This window comes from Corvus moneduloides, chromosome 17 (assembly GCF_009650955.1).
Source record: "Corvus moneduloides isolate bCorMon1 chromosome 17, bCorMon1.pri, whole genome shotgun sequence".
Taxonomy (NCBI): domain Eukaryota; kingdom Metazoa; phylum Chordata; class Aves; order Passeriformes; family Corvidae; genus Corvus; species Corvus moneduloides.
The window spans coordinates 7201262-7229210 of NC_045492.1; the positions used below are offsets into that span (position 1 = coordinate 7201262).

The following is a 27949-nucleotide window of genomic DNA, read 5'->3' on the forward strand; positions in this document are numbered from 1 at the left end:
CACACACTCTCACCCCTCAATGTAGAAATGTGATTTGTATGTTTAAATTAAAATTTTAACTTGCAGATGGACACACTTCATGACCAGCAAAGGCAAAACTTCTTCAAAACCGAATGAAATGTTTTATGAATTTAAATGAATTATTAAAAATACTCCTTCAGCAAGAAATATATAGCTGATAACGTTTGGGGGAACAAAACAGTTCTTAAGAAACCACAAATTCCACCAACATTTTGCCACTCCTAATAGGAAGTGCTCTGAGAGAATCCTCACACCTTTCCTTTGCATGGCTTTACAGGACATGGTGCGTCGAGGAGAGATCATAGACGATGACATGGAAGATGAATTCTATCTCCGTCGTCTGGATGCCGGGCTCTTTGTGCTGCAGCTCATCTGTTACATCATGGCAGAGATCTGCAATGCCAACGTTCCCCAGGTAAAGCTGTGTACAAGGCTGGCAGATGATCTGTGTTTCCATTCATGGTGCAGACAAGGCTCTAAATCCTTGTAAATGCTGCTGCGTTGAGTAATTGTGTCTCTAATTCCCTTTTTTGGAGGAAACCTCCTGTTTATTGCACTTGTGTCCATACAGCTCCATCAGGTTGCAGCAGATAGGAGGGCATTAGTGGAGACAGAAGCTGATGTCACTACATTCATATAATCTGTATGAGCAAGGTCAGGGTTTGAAATGGAAAGGCCTTGCTGATGCCATTGCTGAGAGAGCAGGGGAAAGCGGCCTGCTCTTGGGAGGTCTCACAAAAGCACAGCTACAGCTTTTCTTCATCTGTGCAAAATGCTGCATCTCTGCCTCCTCTGTGAATATGTTGGGGTTTGTGAATGCATTCTGTGGCTTCTTATTTCTGTGCCATGTGCCTTCCTGGGTGTTCCTGAGCAGATGCTGAGGGCTGCCAAGACTGAGTTGGTTTTGTGGTCCTCAGGTCTCTGCTTATCCCTCAAAGTGGGAAAAAGTGGGGCTGTGCATGGACTTGTGTTGCACTGAAGAGCTCTTTCTTCTCTTTCCTACTCCCCATCAGATTCGTCAGAGGGTCCACCAGATCCTGAACATGAGAGGCAGCTCCATTAAAATTGTTCGACACATCCTGAAGGGTGAGTAGAGATATCTCTGTGCAAGTGTCTCATTGCTACCAGGGACAGCTTGGTCATCGCTGCGCAGGATGAGCCTTCTCATGTAATTCTCCTTGGCTTCCTGAGCATCTCCAGGCAGCAGCTGAGCAGTGTTCCAAGATCCTGGCAGGGCTGGAATCACCCTGATTAGTGGCGTGCTTTGCTTTGCCTCAGAGTTAGGACACTTGCTGTAGCTGCTGTCAGAGAACAGCACATCACTTCACGCTTCCATCAGCTCCAGCCTGGCTGGAATTCACTGCTGGCATTAACATGAGAGTAAATATTTAAGGGAAGTGTACACGCCTGCTAGAGGGAAGAATAGTGGAGTCTCATCTTTCATTAACATGGCCCTGCACTTTACCATCTGCACCATATTAGTATCCACGGTGTATTTGTCTTGTTCTTAGTGTCAGATTAATATGGATTATAGCATTAAAGTATCCTCCATAGCTTTAAAATGTAGCTGTTGTGATTTGCAATCCCAGTTTTAAAGTACTGCTTGTTATTTTTAATGCTCATGGTGAATTAGAGCAATGCCTATTTGAGCTGTGGCCCTCTGCAGCCTGCTGTCCTTTAGCAGCAGCAGCCACTGGAACTGAGGGAGAGGAGGGCAGGACTCAGCCTCTTCCCATGGTCCCTCGGAGCTGAGAGGCTTAGTGGGAGCAGCAGGGAACCAGAGCTGCCCAGAGAACATGCTTCCTTATGGAGTGTGTCTGGTCCAAAGGGGCTGTGTTGTTTTCAGTGTGGGGCGAGGAGTTTGTTTTTCTTCTGGAGGGAAAAGAAGGTTGGCAGCATTTCTGGGATACTGGGCTGTGGGATGTGTTTCAATGTTTCTTTGGGAGCAGCAATGTTCTCCTGGGCTTTTCTTGCCCGCACTTCAACGCTGGCAGGTACACACAGCTTATTTCCTGTAGAACCTCTTGGTTTTCTCCCTTCTCATATGCAGGAAAAAAGGAATCAAAAGGCTGGCTGGCATGACAAAATAAGAGTGATTTTCTGACAATGTAAGATTACCTGCAGGTATAGGCAATCTCTTTGGCCCTTGTCCTTGGCCACAAAGTGCAAGTTAATGCCTGCTGGTGAGCAGGGGGGCTGCATAGGATGTCTTTTCTGATTTTAATTATGATACTTGAAAATTCCTGCCTCTGAACCACCCCTTTCCAGTGTGGAGTATGGCACACGTCCGCCTTCAGATTCCTACACTTGCCCTGGGCCATGGGTCTCTGAGGGAGATGTCTGCAGACCTCGCTGGATTTGCACACCTCACAGTCACGGCTCTGGGTTGTTGATTTACATACCAAGCTGAATTGGAGGGCAGCTGCATTAAAATTTCATCCGATTCTTTCTTTCCCAGACAGTGACTTGCATTGTGAAACTTCCTCCGTGGTTGTATCGGGTGTTGCAAGCTCAGGGTCGTGCTGGGTTGGGTGCTCTCAGCAGCACCACATTCCCTGCCTGAAGGGGCACATTGGCTTGTTAATAATGCAGGGATGGGTACAGAGTTTGGGCTCTGACTGCAGCTCTCCCCAACTCCTATACTTGCCAGTTTTAGGGACTTCAGAGACAATAGTCAAAACCTCAGTGATAAATTTCTTAGTGGGTCCTTGTGAAGATCTGCAGTGGGACCCGGGAGGCAGGAGCAGCACTGGGCTCAGCTGCAGTCTGGGCTCTGATATTTGAGCTTTTCAGTAGTTGCACACCTATGTCCACATCTGTGGTCAGCACAGATTCACCAGCCTGTAACAGCAGTGACACCTGGGACATGCACCTGCCTCTCTGAAGGAGTCAGTTCCCTGGACACAGCTTCCCAGGAAGGCAAAGGGGTTTGGATGTGGACCCTGCAGTGTGCTGCTGGGGCCAGCAAGGGACTTCCAAAACTTCACTGGAGTCAACTGTACGAGACTATTGCAAGTGACTGAGAGATCAGGAGCTTGAGCCTTGGCTGGAATGTTTCCAGGCTACTTCCCAACTTGCTCTCAGGACAGATGAGGATCGGTTTATTTTTACTTTTTGTTCAGTGTTTTGCTCTTGTTCAGTTTTTATTTTCTATTTTTGCATACTAATTAGGTGCTCAGTTTTTAGTTTGATTTTTATGGCCTACATATTCTCCATGTTTCTCTGGCAACCTGACAGCTGATGGATCCCTTGGGGTGGCTCAGAATTACTTACGATGCAAGCAAGGAAGCGAGACTGTTTTCTTATGGTAGGGCTTTCAAGGGGGAGGAGTGGGCAGGGAATAACGGGAGGCTCATTAATGCATTTCTGCAGGCTGACCAGTCCTCCCACACTTCCTTTTTCTGGAAGATCAAGCATTTCTTGCAACAGGACAGTTAGTTTATGCTTTGGAAGAAAACAACTGAGTGGTGTGTGCCTTGGCTAGGGAGATGTTTTGGGAGTGGAGGCTGGGTTTGGGACGGCAGCAGTGTCTGTATCTTGGGGAGGTGCCTGGTCTCCATCTGTCATTGGGAACAGAGTGAGGCACAGGCCTCTCTGAAGCAATACTTGGCTCTGGAGTGGCAAATCTCCCTGTTTTTCACTGATCCAGAGAGACTAGCCATTGGTCCTGGCTGCCTCGGGAGCTCTGTCAGAGCTGCTCCTGCTGAGGCCCCTCCCCAGGACACATCTGGTGCCAGGTGAGCGGGCACGCTGGGAGCTGGGCATGTGGAATGTCTGCTGCACAGTCCAGCCCGAACCTGTTAGCACAGGTAAGCACAAAGGAAGGGTCAGTGTGCTCTGAGGATGGAGCTCAGTCTGGCTCATGGTGCCTCCATCTGTGCAGGCTCTGGAGCTTCCAATATCTATTACAAGCCTCAGTATTTCCCAATTGATTTTTACTGTTCTGTAACCATTGTATTTTGTCTAATGAAGCAGAAACCAATCTTGGGCCCTTTCCCTTTGTGTAGCTACAGCAGTGTGTAAGCTCTGGTTAACTGTTGGCAGGGGCAGCTTACATTTGAATTTTTTTTTAGCAGTCTCAGTGAAGGAGTGGAATTTTAAATAAAAAAGTAAATACATAAAATCTCGGTCAGAGATTTACTTTTTTAAGCCTGGTTCTGGGGGTTTTATCTGGTGTCTTCAAGCTGCTAATGCTTCAAATGAGCATTAGTAGCTGTCATAACCCAGTAAACATTCTGCCTTGGAGTCACTGGGGCTTTAGTCTTACAAAGCCTAGATGTTTAGAAGGAGAAATGCTGAGCATTTGGACAAGATAAAAAGAATTTTTGTCTTGTTTTTGTTTGGGTGATCTCCTGGTACAAAGGAAGGGCAGTGTCATTAGTGGCACTCAGCAGCTCCCTGCTTGAGCCCTCATCCAAGCAGTCTGGCCATCCTTAGAGCTGAGGGCAGAGCTGCTGGCTGTGCCAGGCTTGGAGACTATGGCTGTCCCTGACCTGGGCTGGGAGAGGCCACTGCCGGTGGGAAATGGTGCCCTTGGGCTGCAATGAACTGCAGCACTCGCACCCAGTGGGGCTGTTCCAGAGGCACTTACCCTGATGGAGCACGGAAAAGGCTGCTGGGGACAGAGCCAGCTCTTCCACCAGCTCCCAGGGATGCTCTGGTACTGCCTGAGGGGAGAGGGAGCCTGAGCTAAGTGCCAGCCTTGGCTGGGAAGGGGACCAGGATTCCTGTGCACTGGGATTGTCTCCTGCCTGAGGATCCCCGGTGCAGCCCTTGGCCAAAGCACACACACAGCGCAGCAGGGCCAGGCTGCCCCACAGCAATCAGCCCATACACAGGGAGCTACAAGGAATCTGTCCTTGTAGGAGCTTTCTGCTGCCTGTAAGAGCTGTGGAGAGCAGCTCCTCCATTGAGGGAAGGTACCCTGAGCTGGTCCCTTTGCTGGGACAGTGGGCAGCTCAGGTTCACCTGCAGCAAACCTCACTGTTACCACCTGCTCGTGTTACAGGTACTGGAGCGGTTTATAAATATTAAAAATATTTTTCCCAGAAGCCTGACAAAGAGCTTACTGCTTTTACATGGAGAGAGAGAGAGAGTGCACACAGGAGGGAAGACTCCCACATCAGCTAACTTCTGCATGTCCTCAGTGCTTTCAGTGCTCCTGTAACGAAGTCTTTGATGGAGCTCAGAGCGTGTAGCAGTGCTAAACGTATAAATATTAAAGCAAACTTTCTACAGCAACTTACCATTCAGTGCTGAATACAAGCTGTTCTGTTTGTTTGGAAGAAGGAAAAGAATGCAAGCAGGCGGAGGCAGGGAAGCGCTGTCTTAGCCATCAGCCTGCTCCTGATTTCCTCAGATTTGTTCAGCTTCTTGCTTCCGCAGCTCAGAACCTGCTTTTCATTTTTTCTTTTTAAACCGTCTTTGAAAATGCAGGTTCTGGTGACAGGAAGGAGGGAGCTGGTAGGGGATGAGAGCTGCCAGCTCCAAATGAATGTCAGGAAGGAGAGCTACAGAGGGAATGTTTAGTTCCGTGGTGTTTGGCCATGTGCATGGATGGGCAAGACCATGGTCAGGGTGTGGTGTCCTCTGCCTGATGACAAGGAGTTTGGTTTGTAGTTAAATCTGAACTGGTGGCTTTTCTTCTGTGTGGTTAAAAGCAGCGGTAGATGGAGGAATTGGGGTCTCCTCGACAAAAATCCTCATTCAGGATGCTTGGACAGCAGGAGGTTAAACCCAGGGCTGGGAATGATTAACAGTTGTCACAGACCCGGCCTGACCTTCCCTGATGACACTCAGTGTCCAAAGGGACCTAGGAAGCCAGTGATTTGCAGTGATTTATGGTACTGTTTGCATTTCTTGGACATAATGCCATGATTCCCATGCCAGGGAATGGATGCTCCTGGGTGCTGGTGTCTGCTTGGACCAGAGCAGGGAGTTCTCTGCCTCCATCTGCCACAAAAGCTTTAGTGAGTGTCAGTAGGTGTTTGTTATGCAAAGCTTTAACCCTGAGGATGGGCAGGAAAACCATCAATGCTTGCATTAATTCCCATTTGGCTGTGTGCTGTGGCTGTGGGTGTAGACTGTGCTGTGGTGTCTGCAGTTGTTGCCCTTGGTTTGTTCCTGTTGCACTCAAAGCCTGTGTCCCTCTGCTCCCTCCCTGCAGAGTACGCAGAGAACATTGGGGACGGGAAGAACCAGGAGTTTCGGGAGAGCGAGCAGAAGAGGATCCTGGATCTGCTGGAGAATTTCTGAGGAGCTGGGAGACACCTCTGTGTCTGCCCACAAGGACGTGGCACCACTTCTCCCTCCTTCTGCCCCTCCTCCAGCCTCTATTGCACGATGAAAGTGATGTTTCTATGAAACTGCTTCTAAATGGGATTTGGGAGATATTAAAGATAGTTTGCTTTTTTTTAGTTCCTGGTTTGTTATTTGAGCAGTGTTCTGGGAGTGGGGCTGCAGCTGCATACCCAGCACAAAGCCAGAATGAAGTTCCTCTCTTTCTTTCCTTTTTCTCCCTAAATCAAGCTGCCAAGGATCATTGTGAAACAATACAAATGTATGCATGGCAGGGAGGGCAGAGAGGAAGCCTGGATGGCTCGAGAGACTGTTTGCAAGTTACTCCAGCCTGATCAGTTAATGAAAATGTACAACCCTTGCTCTGACGGGAACCTGGGAGGCTGAGGTGGTGATGTGTCTCCAGTTCATCCCTTCTTCAGTGGCAGAAGAGATCCAGGAATCGGCCACATCAGCCATTCCTGGTAAATCTTCCCGAAGGTGAGTGGGAATTGAAAGTAGGTTCTGGCACAGGCTGGTCACTGTTCCCTGCTGAAGAGGGCAAAGAGGGAATGAGTCTGTTGGGATTTTACCCAGAACTAAGAGTGAGGGGAGGTAAGCGGTGACATGCCCAAATTTCATCGCCTTCCTTTCGTAGTCAGCTTTGGGTCTGGCTGTGGTTGTTCAGTAGAAAACCAGTGTTGTGGTTCCTAGACAGGGAGCTTAGCTCTTGGAGCAGCAGTGAGTCCCCAGAGGAGAGGGAGAGCCCTGCCTGCCTCAGGGGTAGGGTCCACAGCTCATTCTCATCACCCTCTGCACCACAGTGTGGTTTTGGGTGTCATTGTGCCAGACTCTGGCACTTCCCTGAGCCGGGCCTCCCAACTGGGATAGGAGGTAGCAGAGGATATTTTCCTGCATCCTCTTTTATGCTGCTAGAGTTAATGACTGTCATCACAAACCATCGTGGCTCCCGCAAGCTGGGCCGTGCCTAATTTAGAGAGATTTGCATGCTGGCAGCATTCATTTTTTATCTCCAAGAAAAATGCATTGTCAGGGAAGCTTAAAGGCTTCCTTCAATCCTGAGTGCACAGACACTGCTGGCCTGGCGCTATTGAACGCTGGTGTTCAGGGGATCAGCATGGAAGTCGTGGCTTCAGCAGCAGTTTTGTGCAGAACTTGTTACATTCCTCATGTCTTTCTTCTGTTTTCAAGCTGCTTCCTTAAAGGTAGTTTTTCCTTTAGCTTTTAGGTGTGGCTAGGTTTTTACTTGAGTCTGGGAATCATTCCCTTTCCATACCAGGAACTGTGATCAGAGCTGGTCTCTGGTTTTCCCTGGAAGGGGACTGGCTGTTCCCTCACTGCACTTGTGTTGGAGGAGCTGAGGAGAAAGGGAGGGGTTTGAGACAGAGCGGAAAGGGGATGTAGTGAACGTGGAACAGCTTCAGCTGAGAAGTGGGGCCATGTATCTGGGGGAGAAAAGGGTAGGGAAATTCTTGAGAAAACTGCAATAAACTGCCTAAGGGCAAGGTATGTTTAGAAATCTGAGTGTACATTTTAAACCTGATTTCACTGTGTTTGCCACACGTGTGTGTGTACATGTGATCGTTTCCATGCACAGCTGGTGAGCTGGTGTGGGTGTGCAGTGCATGATTCCTGCTCCAAGTTGACTCCTCTCGGATGGGGAAAACCTCCTGCAGCATCTGCTGGGAGTGAAACGTCGGTCACTGCCCCAGTGGGTTGTGCCAGTGAACTCCATTGGAAGCACTCGCAGCAAGGGACACGGGCTGGAGGAGACAAAAGCGTGGTGGTGTGGGTGGGTTCCCTGGACTCCCTGGGGAGCAGGGAAGGGTCCTGGCACTGCTCCAGCTGCCAGCAGTCTGCTGTCCTGGATCGGGAGAAGGAACAGGCACAGCTGGTGATGGGGCCTGGGCCTCAGCAACATCCTGTGAGGTGGTGTTCCCTCTGCAGGGCGTGGAACGTGGTGCTGCCACTGCAGTGTCCCTCACAGTTCTCGGGGCCATGGTGCTGCACCTGGGGAGCCAGGAACACCTTGCCATGAGTATTTTTGTCTTCCCCAGCTGAAGGAGGAATTTGTGGGATTAGGAAATGGCAGTGTGCATCCCACCCAGCCCAGCCACTGTCCCTGTGATGGATGAGGGTGCTCCAGATGTTGCTGAGGAATTTGCCCAGAGATGGTTCCTGCAAGTCAGGCTTTTACAAGGTGGATGATGAATTATTCTCTTCTAATTTCCGAGCTCTTTCAGAGGGAGGAACCCCACTGCTCCAAAGGAGCCCAGTCAGTTGTGATCCTCATGATCACACCAGGCCCTGCCATGCACCCGCACCCCAGCCCCATGTCCCACTGCTGGGAAACACTGGATCCTCTGGCTTGATCCTTGGGATGGGCTGGGGGCCCATCTGGGCCCACTGTTATTAATTAAGGTAATTATTCAGCTTAATGTGGTGCTTCTGGCCAGCTCTGTGCTGTCATACTGAGCAGCACAGAAAAGCCTTGGAGGTGTGAGGATGGGCACCCCGAGTCTTGGCAGTTGTGGAGAATGATGTTATTGTAATTGAGGGAGGATTAAAAGGTGGAGCTAATAACAGATTTCCTTGAGGAAGCATCCATAGGCTGCAGACAGGGGAAACTGTGTCCTGGTTTAACCCTGCTGGTTCTGTGGCCATGGAACAGCAGCATCACTGTTGGCTTTTGAGCTAAGTGTGGGTTTTGGGAAGGGGTGTGGGAGTGGCACAGCCCACATGCAGCACCTGTGGGACTCTGGGCTGCTGGGAGTGATGGCAGGGACTGGGTGACAGGAGCCTGGTGGCATTGGCTCCTCTGTGAGCCCTGAGCATGTTGAGCCACACTCCTGTGCCCCCTCTGCTCTCAGGGTACCGGGACAGCCTCTGCCCAGGGCAGTGGAACATGCAGGGACAGAGACCCCCTCTCCATCGCACCCCTCCCTGGGCTGCATTTTCTTGTCTCTGACTGTAAATAGATTTGACTAAAGAGGTAAATGAGAAGGTAATTAGAGGGAACATGATGGATGAGGCACTCTGGTGATGGGAAGCAGGAAACTTGCCCTCCAGGAGAAAGGAGCTGGGAGGGTGTTCTTCAGCAGAACACCTGGGGTGCTTCATGCTTCCCTCTGCAGCAGGATCCTGGGATGCAGTGGTGGGAGGTCTGACCCCTGGGAATGCCCAAGGCTGCCCCAGGCTGAGATGAGCTGTGGGCAGTGGCCACTGCAGGCAGGGATGAGCCCGTCACCCAGACATCTGGACTTTGCCAGGGCACCGATCCAGGTTCGGTACCAGCTGCATGAGGCTGCTGAGCACCAGTGCAGGGTTTTAAAGCAGGAAAGCAGCAAGGGATGAGGCAGATGCTGTTCTCAGTCTGTGGGGTCATCAAATTCCTCTGCTCCATGGAGGCGCTTGCCCCAGTGGGGTTTGGTTGGGCTGAGGCCAGGCTGGGTTTGGCTGGGGCTGGGGGAATCCTGGGGTGAGTCCTGGGGAAGCAGGTGTGGGGACAGGGAGGGAGAGGAATGGTGACACCATCCGTGCAGGGGGTGGCAGTGCTGGCAGTATCAGGGAGGGTGGGAGCACTGGTTTCCTCCTGCTGGGAGTGGCAGGAGCTGATGGCACTTCGCCCTGGCCACAGGAGACAGGCACCGACCGTCCTCACTGTGTGTCCAAATTCATCTTCAGCTCTGCTCCCGGCTGAGCCTCCCTAAACGGGGAGAAATGAGTGTAAATCATGGCTGAGGAACATCTCCTGATATCCCAGTGGAGGGACTGAGGCTGTGCTAAATACAGCGAGAGGCTGTCAGCACTGGGGACAAACCATCAGCTGCAAAATAAGTCACTTACACTATTGATTTTCTTTTTAATACTTTTTTTTTCTTTTAAGGCCTTGCTCTCAGGGAAAGCTTTTCTCCTGGGGCAGGAAATTATTTGGAGGGGGAAGGGCTGGTTGGTTTGTGGTATTTTTTTGTTTGGTTGGTTTTTTACATTTAATTTTTTTGGTGCTTAATGGTTTGGAAGGAGGGAACTGTTCCATAGTGACAGACACCTGTGATGTTGCTCCTCTCCATCGGGAACCTGGCAGTGGGTTCTGCAGAGGAAGGAGTTAATGGTGTGGAAACAGGCTTGAGTTCTCTGAAGAAATAGTTCTTCTCAAGTAATTTTCTTCTGAATTTTATGCTTTGGAGACTTCCCTGTGTGAGGGCTGCTCTGGGCAGAGGCCTTTGAGTCCCAAAGCCCCACATGCTGGGGGGAGTTCCTGCTGCCTTTCCCACATCGTGCTGGGACTCCCAGGGCTCCTCAGGGTAGGGGGCCAGGGACACAGGGCTGTGACCATTCCAAACCAGGCAGGGGGGACAAAGACACCACGTGTCCCTGCCCAGAAATGCTCTCACTGCTCTCCCACCCGGGTTATGCCGCTGGGAAGGGCTGTGCTGGCAGTGGCACAAGGAGCCCATGGTGCTGGTGGTGTCTGGAGCAGGGTTCCCTTTACCCAAAACCCTTCTCCTGCTTGGTCTGTTATTTTCAATGCTGTTGTGGCTGCCGTAGTGTGGGTGGGTGGGTTGTGTTTGCTCACCTGAGCTCCCACTCGCCGCCTCCCCGGCTGCTCCCTGCACCGGGGGATCCCGACAGGCGCTGCCTCCATGGCTGGCTGCGCCCGGGATGATTTGTGGAGGAGCAGGCTCTAATGTTGCCTGGCGGGAGCATTGTTTTCCTGCAGCGCACACAGACCTTTGCAAATAATCTAATAATGCAGGAATGTCAAACTTCAGCTGTGGAAGGAAATCCTTTTATACAGGAATTGTCAAGTCTCTAAACAAGTATCAGAAATGAGCTCAGTATCAATGTGGAGGGTGTTTATTCTGCCCGTCAGAGAGATGAACAACCCAATTCACTCTCCCAGGCAGACGCAGATTCGAGCATTGGCTCCTGGACCTCAGGAGAGCTCAGTGCTGAGCCTCGGGGTGCCCCCACATGAACCCTTAAAGAGGTGAATTTCAAAACAATGCATGAGGCAGACCCTAGTGCTTCAGCAGCTCTGGGGTTTGGGGTTTCAGCTTTTTTTTTCTTCCAGTTGCTGGGCAGCTTTTGCTGTCAAAAGGGAACATGGGGTGTTGGCATTGGAATGAGCATGAGCAGCACTCGGGAGCCAGCAGGAAGGACCAATGCTCTTGCTTTCATTCTGGGTGTCCTTGGGCAGCTCCAGGTTGGAGCTGTGTCCCTGGGGATGTTCTCTGTGCCCCTCAGGCTCTGGGGTCCCTCTGAGGCTGATGCCTCATGAGGTGCTGCTGATCTGGCTGACTCCCATTCCCTTCCAACCTCATCCAGCTCTCCGAGCTCCACTGCACCCTCCAGCGTTGCAGGTTGCCTTTGCCCAGTGGACAGGTGTCCCAGGGAATTCACATGCAAACCTTGTGGGAGCACAAGCCATGATCACCGTGGATGCGGTGCCACTGGGATCTTTGTGGTTTCACTGCATGGAAGTGCCCGCTGGATTCCTCCATCTGGTGAGTGCCCCCCGAGCAGAACTGAGCAGTGGGCAGGAACCTGGAGATAAGGAGTGTTTCATCCTCGAGAGCGAGTCCCTGGGCCCGTTCTGCTGAAAGAGAAGCCCTGTGAGGGAGGCGCCGGCTGTTCAGAGCAGTAACGAATGAGCAGATAAGGGACCTTATCAGGCGGCAGGTGCCGGCTCTGCTCCGGGAGCCGCTGGCTCTGCTCTTGCCTCTGTGTGTGAGTGACCTCCCTCATTTCCCTGTCAGACACACAGGGGTTCTTTGGGGCCACATGGCTGCACCCACAGGCAGCACCTGCCCGAGGCCTCTTCACTGATGGATTAAAATTGAGGAGGAGAACCAAACCTTCCTAGCACACTTAAGACGTGGGCACGGGCACTTCCCTCTCTTCCAGGCCCTGCACGGCCCCAGTACCCGTTTTTCATCCACTGTGATGGCAGAAAATCTTCTGGAAATGGGGCTTAATTCAGGCTCTGCCTCTGGAGGTGTTCCCAGCTTCAGGAGGAATTTATGCTCTTTGCTTCCTCCTGGCATGATTTAAATATCTCTGATGGTGCACAGGCAAGTTTCAGCCCTCAAGGTGCAGCTGCAGGGCCTCGGCCTCCAGTGGGGGCTGTGCTGCCCTCGTGTCAGGGTGCAGGAGCTGGATTTGAGCCGGGAATCCCTGCCCATGCCTGGGATGTGCAGTTTCCACTGGGTGACATTGCCAGCTCCTGCTCTGGCTATGCCTGTGGTGGGTGCCTCTCAAAGTGGGGTGCCAAGTCTGGGGGACCACAGTCTGTAGCTGCCACTTCAGTGTGGGTTTGTTTTTATTTCCTTGCTAGCCAATGGCAGAGGATGGACCCTGGGCCAGACAGCAGCCACAAGACTGGGCCAATCACCCAAAATGTGGGGCACACGAGTGCTTGGCCTTTGCTGCTTCTGTTGCACTTGACCCTGTCCATGAACCCTGTCTTTCAGTACATGAACTTTGTCTTTCAGTGTAAGAACCCCCTATTTCGGAGGTTCATGAACCCCATCCTTTGGTGCATGAATCTCCCTGTTTCAGTGGGTGGGTTCTGCCTCCACACGTGCCTCTGGGAGATCTGATGCTTTTGCTTTGTCAGGATCCAGCCCAGAGCTGCTCCCTGACACAGCTGTGTTTGCTCAGCAGCTCCCGGCAGCTTTACCTCAGGACTCTTTGCCACTGCTGCTGTTGCCACCCCGGAGCAGGACCCTCTGATTCCAACCAGCCATGGGAACTTCTGAATGCAGCCGGGCATGGCCGTGACACCCATTTGTCTGTCACCGCTGCTCCCTCCTTCCCTCAGCTTTTATCTCCAGAGGGAGTAATGAACTTGGGCAGAGATCAATGCTCTGCTCTGAGCCAGGCTTTATTCTGACATGCAGTGAATGCTGCAGCAGGTACAACTTTTTTTTTTTTTTTTTTAATTATTGATTAGTAACGCAGGTACGAGGCAGCACAGCTCCTGGCCAGGGACCTGCCTTGCTGGAGAGGAATGGGAAGAATACCCCCACTCCTTCTTCTGGAGCCCTGCCAAAGGAAGGGTGAGGAAAGACAGTATTTTCAAATCCAATTTTAAAAAATCTCTTTGTAGCCAACATCTGTCATCTCAGAGCAGAAAACACCTGAAATAATCTGATTTTTTCTGTTTATCTAGAGAGAAAATAATATCCTTTTGATTGCTCTGTTGCATACAGATACTCTCGTGTGAGTGACGTCTGCTCTGTGCCTCCCCTGGTGCTAAGGCCAGTGTTTAGGACAGGAATTTGGCACCCCCAGGCCCCTTGGTGAATTTTAGGCTTTTCAGAAGAGGTGTATGAATTGCACAGGTGCTGATGCTGTGACCCGCTGTGAGGTGCAGCTCAAGTGCTGGTGCTGTCGGTGGGTTTGGCCTTAGGATTTGTGCACCCAAAGGGACATCGGGATCTTACCCGTTCCTTGGAATCCTGCTCGTGGCAGGAGCAGGGTGCCCGTTGCACCTCTCTCTGGTGCTACCAGCCACACTCCAGCCAGGCTCTCAGGATGCATGTGAGCTTGCAACCCACCCCAGCTCCAGGTTTTTCGTTTTGAGACAAATCTTGCACAGTCTAGGACAGCGATCGGGATACATGTGGGGACGCGCGTCCTTTCTCTTCCCGTAACGTTTCTAAAACCCCTCAAACTGCCCCCAGATGGGCCCTGGCCCTTGTCAGTGAAGCCGGAGCTCCGGGCACCGCACCTGCCGGGCACTGCCCCTCCGGCACTGCATCTGCAGGCGCTGGGGCCGTGCTGAGCTGACCTGGATCACACTGGGCTGAGCGGTACCGGGCCGTGCCAGACCGGGCCGTGCCAGACCGGGCCGTGCCAGACCGGGCCGTGCCAGACCGGGCTGCTCGGGCGGAGCCGCGCTCTGCGCCGGGCGCTGTCCTGGGTGCTGAAACCTCCCCCGCCGAGACCGGCGGTGCCCGGGGGTCTCGCCCTGCGGGGAGCGGGGAGCGGGGCCGGCGGGGATGCCGGGGAGACACCTTTCCCTCTGTGGGACCTGGGGGTGCCGCGGGGCTCTGGCGGTGCGGGTGATCCCGGCAGCGCGGTGCGGAGGGTCCCAGCGAGGCGTGGGAGTCCTGGCGGGAGGGGGGGTCCCGGGGGTGCCGAGGGGTCCCGAGTGGGCGCGGCGGTGCCGGTACGTCCCGGCAGTGCGGAGGGGGGGTCCGGTTGGGGCGGTGCGAGGAATCCCGGCGGTGCCGGGGCTTCCCAGCGGCGCAGGGCAGTACGGGGTGGGGGTGGTCCCGGCGGGGCAGCACGGGGGGGTCCCGGAGGGTCCGGGGGTCCCGCGGGGGCGCGGCGGGTCCGGCCCCGCCCCGCGCAGTTTAAGAATGAACCGTGGGAAAAAAACTTGGGGGGTGCGCGCGGGCCGGGATCCCTCCGCCGGGCGGGGGAGGCTCCGGGCGAGCCGCGGCACCGCCTCGGCGCGCGGCGCCCTCCGCGCGAGGGAAGAGCTCCGCAGCGCGGCGGCGCCGGGACCGCGGCGCAGCCCCGGGGACAGGGCTCGGCCCGGCGGCGCCGCCGCCCCCGGGACGGACGCGCCCGCGGCAAGATGGGCGCCCTGGCCCTGGCCCTGGGGATTTTCCACTACCTGGGGCTCTACCTGCAGCTCGGCGCCGCCTCCCGGCACCCCCCGTGGGACGCCCCGGCGGCGGGCAGCGGTGAGGCGGCGGCCGGGGCTCGGAAAGGGGGCGGCTGAGCGGCGGGAGCTCCCGGGGCTCGGTGCCCCGCGGGGCTGGCGGCGGGTCGGGGCGGCTCCTGCCCGGGCAGCGGGACGGGTGCGGGGGTTCGGGGGTCCCGGTCCGGCTCCGCCGCCGAGGGCAGCCCCGCGTCGCGGTCCGTCGCGCCGGCGGCTCGAGGAGCGGGGGGCAGCCGGGGCGAGCTGGGGTTGGGCTCCGCCGCTCCCGTCTCCGGAGCCCGGGGGGCGGCCTCTGCCTTCGCCGCTGGGCTGCAGAGTCGGGGGCTCTGCACGGTGCGTCCCGGTGCCTGGAGCCACCCGCACCCCGTGTCCGTGAACCTCCCGGTGCCCGCCGCCGTCTGCACCCCGTCTCCGTGTGTCTCACGATGCCGCCGCCACCACCCGCACCCCGCGTCCGTGAACCTCCCGGTGCACCTCCCGGTGCCGCCGCCCGCCCCGCCGTGTGGTGCCCCACGCCCCGGCAGCGGGGCTCCCCCGCCGCTTCCCGCTCCTCCGCTCCCTCCGGTGCACGGTGGCTCGGCGGGTCTGTGCTGCCGAGCCCGCTGGGATCCACCGGGGCTGGGGAAGGGGAACCTCTTCCTGCATCCTACACCCTCCAGTGAGGAACCTGGCGTGGGGGCAGCTCCCTTGTGGGTACCGAGAAGGTGACAGGGGACCATGCTCCCTCGGAGGAGGTTGCTGAGACCCTCCTCGCTCTCTGTGGAGTGACACGGGCACGTTCAGTCTGAGCCCGAGGAGTGACCACGGGGACATGCTGGGTGCCCGGGTCCCAGCTCTTCCCCCCGCCCAGCTCCGGGGCCTCTCGTGTACGGAGAGACCCCCCTCTCTGCCCCAAGGAGCCTCCAGGCACACGACGCCTCGGGCCATGCCTGGGTGAAAGGTGTGAGGTGTCCCGCAGTTTGCGGTGTCCCGCAGCGGTGCGTGGGCTGGCAGGTAGCTGCCTGCCCAGGGAAGGGGTGATCAGCCTCTGCATTGGGGGGATCACAGCAGGAGAGTTTCCAGACCTGCGGGGTGGCATGCCAGACGGAAAGGTGGGTGAAGAGCCTCCATTAGCCACCGCTGCTCCCCTCAGAAATTCAGCAATAGGCAAATAAATAGTGAAATGGTCGCTGCAAGGGAACAGGGAGCCAAGGAGAAGAAATATTCTGGGAGGGCGAGTGCACTTTGGAGCCACATTACAGCTCGCTACTCAAGCAGTTCTGCAGCAACTCACTTAATCACAACAGAAACCTTTATTAAGGATACTGAAAAGCAGTGAATAAGTGGGTCATGTATAATAAGCCATTTGTGTTCAGTAGGTGAATACCAATTTGATAAAAGCTGTGTGTGCTGAAAACCTGTATAAATCGCTGTTTAGCAGATCGGAGATTGATCATTTCATTAGTGGCTGGTGCAGCTTTCCCTCCACACCTCGAGAGTCCAGCGGGTTGGAGACGTGGAGTGGGAGAAGGGCTGTGGCCAGCAGGACGGATTCGGCTGGGGCTCGTGGGCACGGGCAGGTCCTGCCGGGCTCTGCCCGCAGCAGGCAGCGCCCAGAGCTCGCCGCCATCTCTGCCCGGGGCTGGAGGCCTGGAGGAGCCTCCACGGCATCCCGAGGCTCTGGCACAGCCCCGGAGCGCGTTCACTCTTCCTTTTAACTTGTCCACGCCAGATGCAGCGAGGGAATTGACCGGGAGCAGCATGTGCTCCGCAGGCATCGGCAAGTGGCCGTGAGCACCCCTGGAGCACAGGCGGCTCCCCCATCCTGCCACCCCACTGTGGACAGCGAGGTTCTGCTCGCAGGGCAGCCAGGGCTGTGGGGAGGGAAAAGTCACAATCAAAGTAAGTCCTTTACCTGCCCCCACAGCAAAGGCTCTGCCTTTGGCCAGGATGGAGCCAGGATGGGCTCCAGCTGCCCCGTGAGAGCATCTGAGCCGCAGGATTCTTCCCACCATCCCTTCCCTACCCACAGTGCTGCCTCTTCCCCTTCTCTCCTCAGGCTGGCGCCTTCAATTATTCATGCCCCCCATTGCAGCCTGTGCACGCTGGGCTGCTGCCATCGGCTTTCTCATGCGCTGGCTAGGAAGCTCCAGCCGTCTTCCCAGCCTGCTGTCTCTGGAGTGGGGCAGGGGAGCCGTGCTGTGAGGAGGAGCAGCCCGGCTTCTTCCCGGTATCGCGTACAGGCGATATCGCATCGCCTCAGCAGAGCCGTGGCTGGAGGCTGGAGGGAGCGGGGCTCCGGCTCCCCAGGGCGCTGCCCTGCTCCGTTCCTGCACACCCCGGTGATTATTCTATCAATTACTTTCATAAACACTTTGCATTCTGCCGGATTTTTTCGCACTTCCTGATGGGAATTCTCCATGCCGATGTGTTTTTCCTGCTGCTGTTCGTGCAGTCATTCAACGCAATTACATCTGACACCTCTCCTCATCAAACGTCTGGGCTTTCTCTTCCCTTGAAGCGGCTGACAGACGACGGGCCAGACACTGGGAATTATTACGTTAGGACAGTGACAGCTAATTTTAATCATAACGTTCCCTGTGAGCGAGGCAGGAATCCACCAACAGCCGGCATGGCTGCACGCGGTCTGGAGCCGTGGGCAGCACGGCAGGGCTGGAGTGGGGACCTGGAGTGGGCCAGGGAGCTGGAGGCTCTGTACTGCTGCCTCCTTCAGCAGGGGCTGCTCCGGGGGCTGGATGGATGCCCAGGTGGGCACCTGCTGGGCCCTCTCCCCTTCATGGCTCCTCTGGGATTATGGTTCATGGTGTGAGTGGGACTCGTGCACCTCGGGACAGACAGCCCTTCCTGGCCCTATCCTCGACAGGTCTCGCTCTCTCCGAGCTCCTCTGTTCCATAGCCTTTTTCCCTCCTGCAGGGCTCTTTCCTGCCTGGCTGCCCCCCCCCCCCCCCGCCAAGGCTCCATCTGCGGTGGGTGCCTGGTTAGGCACTGGGGATGATGGCTGGGCTGGGTTGTGACGGGTGCATTGATGCCTTACATCGTATGCTCCGTGTGAAGCTGGATTGGGATGAGGTGGCAGAGGTGGGATGGGCAGAGCCGGGCAGGAGGGTGCCGTGTCCATGAGCTCCGGGCACTGCCAGCTCTGCAGGATGGTACCAGCACCTGTGTGTGGTGTGGGCAGCTCTCAGCAGCAGCTGCCAGTGCCAGTGGCTCGTGTTTTGGGTGCTGGGTGTGAGACCAGGGGGGCTGATCTTCAGCAGAGCAAAGCTCCTGTGTGCCCCGTCCCATTCCTGTGGAATGATTCCTGCTGAGAATTCTCCCCTGCCTGCTGGGAACCATCCCCTGGCAGAGAGCAGCACCAGAGCGAGTGGTGGCTGCAGGACGGCTGCACACACTGCTGGAGCCCCACCAGGAGCTGTCAAAAAAAGGCCGTTTTAGGGCTTTGCTACTTGTACTATCAAGTAACAGCTCTTCCTCGAGCCCCTTGGGAAGGAATTGTCTGAGAACTGAAACTCCTCAGGAACCAGATGGGAGCAGCGGGTCCCCTTGCTTTGTGCAGCCAGGGCCAGTCTGGAGTGACTCACCACTGACATCTCTCTTGCTGTGGGGGTTAAACATTAGGGGAGTGGGAAGTGCTGGGGGCAGGAGCTGGGACAGCCCAACGCGATGGGACATTGTTGGAAATACCTGCAGTTTTCAAGGTTAATTCCAGCTCCCTGGTGAGGTGAGTGCTGGCCTGATCACAGTCACTGAGTTAGCTGGATTTTTGTTTTGTTTTTAATTCACAAGCTGCAAATTTGAGCTCCTTCTGCTGCTCATATGACAGTAAAGAGGGGCAGAGCAATGGCGCTGCCATCCCCAGCGTGTGGTGGGAGCCTCCCGGCCCCAGCCACGGCCTCAACGCTCCAGCCTGACGCGTCTCGTGGGAAGGGAGATGGCTGGGTCGCTGGAGGAGAGCAGCGCTCACCGCCAAAGCCCTCTGCCCGCTCAGCTGCCAGGGCCGGAGCCACCTGCCCTCTCTCAGCAGTCACGCCGCGTTTATGCAGCGGTTTGCACCGCGATGTGTTTTCAGCGCCCCGGGGTCAGCATCCCCGCTCGCAGGCTTGTCAGGAGGAGACACATCCACAGCTGTTAGCGGCGGTGCGAAGGGGAGGGGAGGGGGGCTGCAGCCCGACCTGTGCAGCAGCAGCCGCTGGCAGATCCGGTGTCCCCGTGGTGGGGACAGTGTGGGTCACACAGCCAGTGCACTGGGGTAGTGCCCAGGCCTCTTCTGGATCCATCCGGAGGATGCCTCCTGTGCCTCCCGATCCCCGGGATGGCTCTTGCTCAGGCAGGCTGTGCCAAGGGGTGGGGGGTCCTGTGGCAGCCAGGAGGGTCCATCTGTCTCTGGGTCCCTGCCCTGTCCGTGTGCCGGGATGTGCCTCGGGTGCCTTTGCTGCCGGCAGGACACGGTGCCCCTGAAGCCGGGGCTGTCGCTTTCCATCAGCCACGGGCGCCGTGGGATCCTGGGAAACGGAGGGTGTTTGGGGTCATGGATGTCTGGGGAGGGGAGAGTGCCGGAGGGGATGTGGGTGCCCGGGGAGAGTATCGGTGGTGGGGGATTCTGTTGGACACGTTTGCTTTTCCTGCAGCGGTGCAGCACAAACCCAGCAGGTCAGAGCCGGCCCCACACCAGGGACGCAGGGCAGGGTCCGGATGGACACGCCAGTGGGCAGGAGCAGGGGCAGAGGGACGTTTCATCTCCCCCAGCCTCTGCTCCTGCCCAGCGTGGGACGGAGCCAGCCCCAGCCCCGCCGCCTGCTTCCCACGTGTCACCCCACCAGCCCGGCTGCAGCTCCGGTGAGGGGCTCAGCTCAGCTGGGCAGAGAAAGAGGCTCCTGACTCCCGGCTTTGGGAAAAAATCCCTCCCGGAGCAGGAACCTGCGCTGGCCGGGTGATTAACAGTCCTTTGCAAATGTCCAATGCATATTTAATTGTCCTCCGGTACACCTTTACACAAACATCAGCCTGAGTGCGTGCCTGTGGCGCTGCTCCGGTCGTGTCTGTCCTTGGTGCCTTGGGGGGGCTGTGGTGGGGGGCCATGGAAGCTGGCACAGCTGTGGAATGGCAGGCAGCAGGCAGAGTCCTGGAGAGGCTCCTGGGGGCTGCATGGCTTTCTGTGCTCCATGGGGCCTATGGACGGGGCAGGGGGATGGAGCAGGGGTCTGCGGGTCGTTTCCAGGTACTCGGGGCAGTGCACAACCTGCCCTTGCCCCAGCACAGCCCCATCCCTGCTGCCAGCAGCCCCCTCCCCGTGCAGAGTGAGACGAAGGTGAGGGATGGTGCCCACCGCAGGAAGGGAGCCTGCAGCCCGTCTGTCTCCAGTTTATGAGAGCACCAAGCTGTCCCAGCAGGCGTTTTCAATTCCGTTTATCTGTGTTTCCCCATTGAGTTCATTTTATTTCCCCTGATTTTTGTTTCCTGGAAGATTTATTGATCCTGGTGTTCTCAGTTTATGACAGGTAGCAGGCCATAAAGCACACGGAGCAGCGGCCCCCGACGGCCCCCTCCCTCCTGCAGTGGGGACGCCGCGCCAATGTCAGCGGGGGGAGAGGGCCGGGGCCGGGCTGGGCAGGGGACCGGGGCGCTGGAGGGACAGGGCACTGGCCAGGGTTGGTGACTTGGCCAGTGTTCATGGGAGCAGTGTCCAGGCAGCTTGGCCGACACAGTGTAGGGTCCGTGCCCAGCCTGGGGGCTGCCTGGGGGATCCTGATCTCCACTCGTGTCCCTGTGAGGGGCGGGGCTGGGGGTGCAGTGAGTCACCTCTGTCCAGCCAGGGCCGGGGTCCACGGCGTCTGTCAGGGAGGGCACACGGTGCTGCTGGAGGACACATCTGAAAGACATCAGTCCCCAGCAAAGGTGATGACCCTGGGTATCCATCACAAGGATCTGTGCTCCTCTGGATGTGCTTGGAGGTACCCCGAGCTCGGGGGTTAATTACTACATACGCTTCCCAATTAAAATCTGAAAGAAAGAAGGCGCTTGATTCAATCCTGCGTTTTCTCAGCTTATCTGCCAAATTCCCGTCTGTGGAAGCAGATTTTAATTGTGTTCACAGTAATTTGGAGCCGTCTGGAGCCCTCAGGCCATCACCCCACGCCTGCGCTGCTGGAGCTGTGGTGTCTGGGGGGCTGGTGCAGGCTCTGCTGTGACCCACTGGCTTTGGCCTTTGCTCCTGCCAGCAGGAATTCTGTGGGGCAGAATTCCTGCAACCAGGAATTCCCTGGTGGCAGCCAGGGAATGGATGGGTGAGTGCTGGTTAATGGCTGGACACAACAGCCTCAGCACCACTGGGGCTTGGAGCACAGAGGAACATTTTGTCCTGTGCCAAGAAGACCCCCCTGCTCCACCCACAGCCCTCAGTCACCAGAGCTGTTCCCTTGCCTGGGGCTCCCTCCACTCCCTGCCACAGAATCCATTCTGGGTGAACGGGATGTGGGAGCGGCACTGGGAACCCCACCAGGACGCCCGGCCTGGGTAAACCCCGGTGCTGGGTATTTTCCTCTGTTCCCTGCTGAGATGGATTAAAGGAAAGTGATAAGTGGATGAGATTTCCATGCGTCCAGAGGGACAGGGAGATATTAGAGGTATTAACTTTTTGTCTGGGCTGATAATAATTGGTTTTCAGAGGGATCAGGGCTGCAGAGAGTGTTGCTCCCGACAGGCTGTGTGTCCCAGAGGGCTCCGGTGGGACCTGCACTGTGTCTGTGAGCCGGCAGTGCCGGCAGCATGAGGTGGTGAGTGAGGACAGGAGGCACAGGGCAGCCTCTGCAGCCGAAGCGGTGACCGGGGTGTGCCGGGGGCTGGCAGCCTGTTCCCGTGCCGTGCCACGGAGAAGCCACCGCACCAATCGCGGCAGCAGCGTTTGCCGGTGCCCTGCACGCTGGGGCCGTCTGTACCGAGGAACAACAATCTCTCCAGAGGAGATGAAAAGAATTCTAATTACATCTCCGAACAATATTTGTTTTGAGCGAGGAAAGCAAACCATATGGCGTGTGGGAGCCTGTTTGGGGCCGCATTAAGCGCGGATTTGTTTTTCAGTTGTGTCCTGGTCTGAGTGAGATGCGATCATGCTCTGTTTATTTCTTACACCTCAGAGGTGCGGCGGGTCCCGCCCTCGCTCTGGGGCAGAGGTCTGAGGGATGCTGAGGGAGCGGGGGGGCCACAGGCTCCTGCTCCCTCCCTTCCCCCCCCCTGCTCTTTGCAAAGTGCCTGGGGGGACCAGGCAGCTCTGCTGGGGGTGGGGAGGGGGACACTGGGTGGGACAGGAGAAGCTGGGTATGACAGGGACCTGTCTGCTCTGCTGTTGGGGCTGGCTCTGTTTGGCCGGGAAGGATCCAGGCACCCCTGGTGACCCTGCCTGTGTGGCCGGAGGCTTTGTCCTTCCCTGGGACAGTGGTGTGTCCCCGCAGGCACCCACAGCCTCCGCTCTGTCTCCAGCAGCTCTCTTCACCGAGACCCCCCACGACATGACGGCGCAGGCGGGTGAGGATGTGGAGATGGCGTGTTCCTTCCGCGGCAGCGGCTCCCCCTCCTACTCCCTCGAGATCCAGTGGTGGTACGTCCGCAACCACAAGGACTGGACGGACAAACAGACGTGGGCTTCCAGTCAGGTAATGCCCCTCATCCTCCTCCTCCACGGCAGCACGGAAAGGCAGAGCCCTTCATGCAAAGCCCTTCCCTGCACTTGCCCAGGGGAAGGGCTTTGCTTGCAGCCACTGTTGGGTTTTGGTGAGGGACCCCAACTCGCAGCAGCATCCCCGGTGCTGATCAGACCTGCAGAGCAGGGTTTCACCCTCTCTGCTGTGACAGAGAGGAGCCTGGGGGTCCTGTGGTGCAGGACCCTGCATGGGCTGTTCAATGTCCAGCTGCACTGAGGATGCTCTGGGGTCAGTGGGGCTGGGCTGTCCTGGCTGCCCTTGCCAGCCAAGGGGCTGCCTGGCCCATTACCATGACTCGTCCCAGGCTGAGGCTTTGTTTTTGTGCTTGTGCTTGCACCTTCGCCTACCTCATCACCAGCTCATCCCTCCCTTGTCCCCTGTTTCCCTGTGTACTGGTCCGGCAAACAGCCTCTCTTTATTTCTCTCTCTGTTCACACAGAGATAAGGGCCAAAGAATGGGAAACAGCTCTGGGGATTTTAATGAGCCTTTATTGTAGTGTCTTTGGCAGGGCTGCTGCTGGTGTTGCCATAAATTGAGAAGCCTCAGGGCAGTGCTGCTGGGATGGGGGGGGAGCACTGCCAGGGCTCAAGGGTGGACAGTCAGGGGTGTTGGAGGCGCTGGGAATGCACAGCCAGTGGCGGCTGTAGGAGGAGATTATTGGCAATGGGACAGGTGCTGAAAGTGATGGGGACAGAGTTCCTGGGGCAGGGGTCACTGCTGCATCAGTGATGCCACAGTGGTCAGGGCTCCATCCCCACTCCTGGATTGTGGGGAGCACCTGGAGCTGAGATGCAGTGGGACCTGTGGGTGAGCACCTCGCACTCCCTGGCTGCTGTGCTGTTGCTGGTTCCTTCCACCCTGGGTACCCAGTGTGGCTTCATCTGCCCTGGGTGCCTGGTTTTGCTGGGGCTGAACTGACCCTTCTCCCTTCTCCCTTCTCCCTTCTCCCTTCTCCCTTCTCCCTTCTCCCTTCTCCCTTCTCCCTTCTCCCTTCTCCCTTCTCCCTCTTCCTCCTTGCTTAGGGCAGCCATCCTGGGAGTGGGAAGGGGTCTGGTGGGCTGAGCTGACCATTTCTCTTCCCTCTCTGGTCTCCCCTACCCTGTTTTTCCTACAGCTGATATCATCACCACCAGAGGAGCCTGGGAAGGAGGCAACAAAAATCAGCGTGAGTTTGAATGATGGTTCTTGTGGGGGGCTGTGCTTGAGGGCTCACTGGGACATTCTGCTGGTCCCAGTGCCACAGGCTGGGAACACCAGGGTGGGAGAGCTGGGTCTGCCCTGGCTCAGTGCTGGGGGTGACCAGGATGAGGGATGCCCTGCTATCCCTGGCACCAAGAGGCACAGCCTGGATCCTGAGCCTCGTCCGGCATTCTGAGCGACACTTTAATGCCAGGGATAAAATAATCCAATTGACTCAGCGGATTAGCATCCCAAAGCCATTTAGACTCATGTGAGCAGAATGACTAATCAGTTAAATAAAACACTCTTGGCCTTCTGCTGCCAGGTGCGTGCCCCCTTGGCTCTCCCTGCCGGGGGGAGCTCTGCATTTGAGGGTGCCACAGACACAGAGCAGTGCTGGAAAGCTTCCCACCTGGCAGCCTCTCCTGGCACTTCCATTTTTCCTTCACTGAGTGAGCAAGGGGGGATGGGGTCGGTCAAGCACCTGTGGCTTCTCAGATGGGTGCCCCTCACACCCAGGATCTGTCCCTCATCCCCAGGAAATGATCAAGGGAAATGATCAAGAGTCTTTTATGAGGGGTAAAATGCAAGAACCATTCCCAAGGGAGGGCCTCGACTTTCAGCGCCCATCTGCAGGACCAGCACATGATTCTCTTGCTGGTAACGAATCCCCCTCCAGAGGTCATGTCCCCTTTGATTAACTCACACCCACAATCCATATCCAAACATAAGCAGGTTCCTCCAGGATCTGTCCCTCACCAGGGTGCTGTGGCTCCCTGCCCCACAAGCAGCAACATTCCAGGACTGCTGCTGGATCAGCCAGAGCCTGGGCTCTGCCAGACCCCATCTGCTGAGCTCAGGGGGCTGCTGCTCCCTGCATCCCACCCCAAGCCCTGCTTCAGGGGCAGGAAGGGCCAAGGTGGGTGCATGGAGTCATCCTGGGGCCAGCACTTCCTCTCAGCTTACCCGTCGCATGTTTCAGCATAATTAGGCAGTTAATTGCACGCTGGGATGGAATTGATGGGTGTGCAAGTGTAACCAGGATTTATTTTGAATCATTCAAGGTCTCTGCTGCCTCCTCCAGATACAGCCAGCAGGGAGAGGCTGGAGCTTCAAACCTCTTTTGTTTGTTGTTATTTCAAATGTCCTTGATCATTAAGTGTTTATGGAATGGAGGAGGTAAATGAGCACGGGTGGTTCTGATGGAACTTGTGGTGCAGCCACAACAGCAGGTGACTGGGAACAAACAGCAGAGTCAAACAGTGAGGGGGGACATAAATCCCTCGCAGAAGCCACTGTGCCAGGCACCCTTTGGCTGTGTGTTATCCACCAAACACACCTGGTGCTGGAGATGCTTTGCAGGGATGAGGAGAAGTGAAACACGATAGGTCTGGGTTTATTTTTTCCCCCTTTGAATCCAATGGCACACCACAGGGCTGAGCTGGGCACAGCAAATCTGCCCATCCTGGCCGTGCCAGGGTCTCTGCCCCATTCCTGTGGGCAGTGAGGGCCATCGCTGCCCTGCCTGTGCTGGCAGAGCCACAGGAGTTATGGCTGGTCATAAAATCCTCCCTCCTGGGGCTCAGTGACCTGCTGGGTAGCGGCTCCGTGGCCACTGGTGGCACCAGCAAATTGGGGTTTTATTTTATTAGTTCTAGATTTCCCAGCCATTAATTTCAGTGACTTCTGGCTCTCCCGACTAAGAGGTTTTTTTGAAGCTCCTTTCCCATGACAGTCTCAGCATCTGGGCACACTCACACCGGGGCCTGGCAGCTCCTGCCCCTGCCTTGTCCTGTCCCCACAGACCCCCACTCCCAGTAATGCAGGATTGGGGCTCACGGCTTCATGGGGGCTCTGAGCAGCCCTCAGACGGTGTTTGGGGTGGCTCTGGCTGTGACCTGCAGCACCAGCTGCCTCTCAGCAACCCATGGTGCGCAGGGCAGTGGAACACAGCAGCTTGTGTGTGCTCACGTGTGTTTGTATGTGCATGCGTGGGCAGGTGCCTTCATGTGCCAGCACTGGATGCCCCCACAGTATGGGGCTGAGGGGACATTGAGGGGTCTTGGTCTCCACGCTGCCTCCTGTGCTGTTTGGGGTGGGTTTTGCCCCTCTCCAGCCCTGTTTCCAAACACCATAAAATCCTCAGCTAACAAATGCAGCGGCGAGTAGAAAAATGGCCTTTGCCATCCAGTGTGATTATAGGGAACAGAGCCAGGGGCCTCGGGGTGGGTTATAAATCTGATTTATTGACCCAGCCCAGAGCAGCCGCGGCTCTGGCTAGTGAGTAAGTCTTAAATTTCATTGGGTGATAAATACTGAGAGCGAATCAATTTGGTAGAAAAGCTAATTAGCCAGCGTGGTTCTGCATCGATCTCCGAGCCCTGCGTGGCCGGGTGCGAGCCAGGGCTTCCATCATCCTGTGGGCTCAGGCTGGGGCTGCGTCCCCCCGCACCAACTTCACCAACCTTTACCGTGTCCCCCCCAGCACAAGGCTGGGGCATGGCGTGGCGGCACACGGTCGGGCGTGGCACTGACCCGGGTGTCTGGGGGGCAGTGGCAGTCCTGGGGGCCCCCTGACCCTCCTCCGTCTGCCCCGATGCAGGTGGTGAAGGTGGTCGGCAGCAACATCTCCCACAAGCTGCGGCTGTCGCGGGTGAAGCTGGAGGACGAGGGGACGTACGAGTGCCGGGTGATCGACTCCAGCGACGGCAAGGCACGGCACCACAAGGTGAAGGCGTACCTGCGGGTGGAGGCAGCGGGGGGCCCGGGGCACCCCCAGGACACCGAGCTGCGGGAGGCCCCTCTGGCAGAGCTCGCCGCGCCGGGCTCAGCCCACGCACACCACCACCACCACCACCACAAAGCCGGGAAGGAGCTGAAGAAGCGCTCGGCAGACGCCTCCTGTGTGCTGTAGGTGGGCGGTGTGGGGGGACGCCGGAGCCCCCCTCCGCCCCGGACTCAGCGGAGCCACCAAGGGTCCCGCACCCCCTGCCAGAGACTGGCCCAACCATCCCGTCTTGTCCAGCACCCCTCCCCACCTCCCTCTCCCACGCGGCGCCGCGGGTTTCTCCCCAGCCACGGGGGCACAGCGGTGCCAGGGCTCGGGGCGCTGTGGGAGCCGGACCTGTCAGTGCCATGGGTGCATCGCTGGGGCTGTGCCCGGGGCCAGGGCCTGTGCCCACACGTGGTGGTCCCCATCCCCCCGGCCTTGTGCGGGTGGGCGCCCGCTGCCCGCTGCCACCGTGGTGCCGCGGGCTGTGCTGTGTCCCAGCTCTCTGCCCAGCGGGGACCCTCCTGCCCGCGGGACCCTCCCTGCCCTCCCCTGTGCTTCGCAGACCCAGCCGCCTCTTCCTGTAGGTTGCCCCGTTTAGTTGCTCGGTTCCAGCCCCACAGTGCGTATCTACGTTCCAGCCTCCATCCTACAGCCCGTGTGTATCCCCTTCGCCCTGCCCTGTCCCTGCCTGCCCCGCAGCCCCCAACACGTCAAGGCCTGAGCTCAGCAGAGGAAGGACGGCACGGCACATCCCTGGCATCCTCCCGGCACGCTCTGGCATCGCTCAGCCAGGCAGTTGCCCGTGCTCCGTGTGTGGCTGGGAAGCTGTGCCATCGCTGGCCCCTTGCACCCATCACTCCTCTTGCCCCTCGCATTTCACAGAGGATGGGGGGCTCATCCGCCAGCCCCGTCCACCCTGGCCCCGTCCCGCTGCCCGTGCCGGCGTGGATTTCGGCCCCCTCCCAGTCAACCATCGCTCCCTCCCAGGCCACAGCACCGCATTGCCCTGGGCAGGGTCTGGCCCACGGGCTCCTGTGTCGCAGTGCAAACAGCAGAGCCCGTCCCTGCTGTCCCCACGGGTGACCACGGCCACTGGGGACGGAGCTGAGGGGAGGGAGAGGGGGGTCCCGAGCCTCCCTGCCCGGGTGCCGGGCGCTGCTCCCCTGCCGCCCCCCAGCCTGCCACCATCAGACCTGCTGCAGCTAATAAAGCTCTTTAAACAAAGCCTCTGCGGGTCTGCGTTCTCTGCCCCTGGCATGGCGAGGGGACACGGCTTTGGCACTGCCTTGAGGAAAAAGGCGCA

General features: G+C 57.0%; 2 protein-coding genes across 4 annotated transcripts in view; both read left to right on the forward strand.

The window, feature by feature from the left end:
* CTNNBL1 (catenin beta like 1) overlaps nucleotides 1-6437 on the forward strand; it is a 47390-nt gene extending 40953 nt beyond the window's left edge. The window contains exons 14-16 of the mRNA XM_032127049.1: nucleotides 299-436; nucleotides 1035-1107; nucleotides 6188-6437. Of these exons, the coding sequence (XP_031982940.1) occupies nucleotides 299-436; nucleotides 1035-1107; nucleotides 6188-6276 (300 nt within the window). The 3' untranslated portion in view covers nucleotides 6277-6437. The remainder of the gene's footprint in view (nucleotides 1-298; nucleotides 437-1034; nucleotides 1108-6187) is intronic.
* An 8378-nt stretch (nucleotides 6438-14815) lies between these two features.
* On the forward strand, nucleotides 14816-27873 carry VSTM2L (V-set and transmembrane domain containing 2 like). Of its 3 annotated transcripts, none has more exons than XM_032127211.1 (4): nucleotides 14816-15017; nucleotides 22476-22645; nucleotides 23809-23859; nucleotides 26476-27873. In XM_032127211.1, exons 1-4 carry the CDS (start codon nucleotides 14909-14911, stop codon nucleotides 26785-26787), a joined length of 642 nt encoding a protein of 213 aa, XP_031983102.1. In that variant the 5' UTR covers nucleotides 14816-14908; the 3' UTR covers nucleotides 26788-27873. The 3 variants fall into 3 exon arrangements, with proteins under 3 accessions (XP_031983102.1, XP_031983101.1, XP_031983103.1); XM_032127210.1 differs by having other exon boundaries at nucleotides 14817-15017; nucleotides 22473-22645; XM_032127212.1 differs by lacking the exon at nucleotides 14816-15017 and adding an exon at nucleotides 20806-21619 and having other exon boundaries at nucleotides 22473-22645.
* Nucleotides 27874-27949: the final 76 nt, after the last annotated feature.

What these genes read in the sequence shown, in the direction of transcription:
- VSTM2L (XM_032127210.1), top strand. Translation starts at nt 14,909, where the DNA reads ATGGGCGCCCTGGCCCTGGCCCTGGGGATTTTCCACTACCTGGGGCTC. An exon ending in AGACGTGGGCTTCCAGTCAG is followed by an intron (nt 22,646 to 23,808) that starts GTAATGCCCCTC and finishes TTTTTCCTACAG; the next exon opens with CTGATATCATCACCACCAGA. An exon ending in AGGAGGCAACAAAAATCAGC is followed by an intron (nt 23,860 to 26,475) that starts GTGAGTTTGAAT and finishes GCCCCGATGCAG; the next exon opens with GTGGTGAAGGTGGTCGGCAG.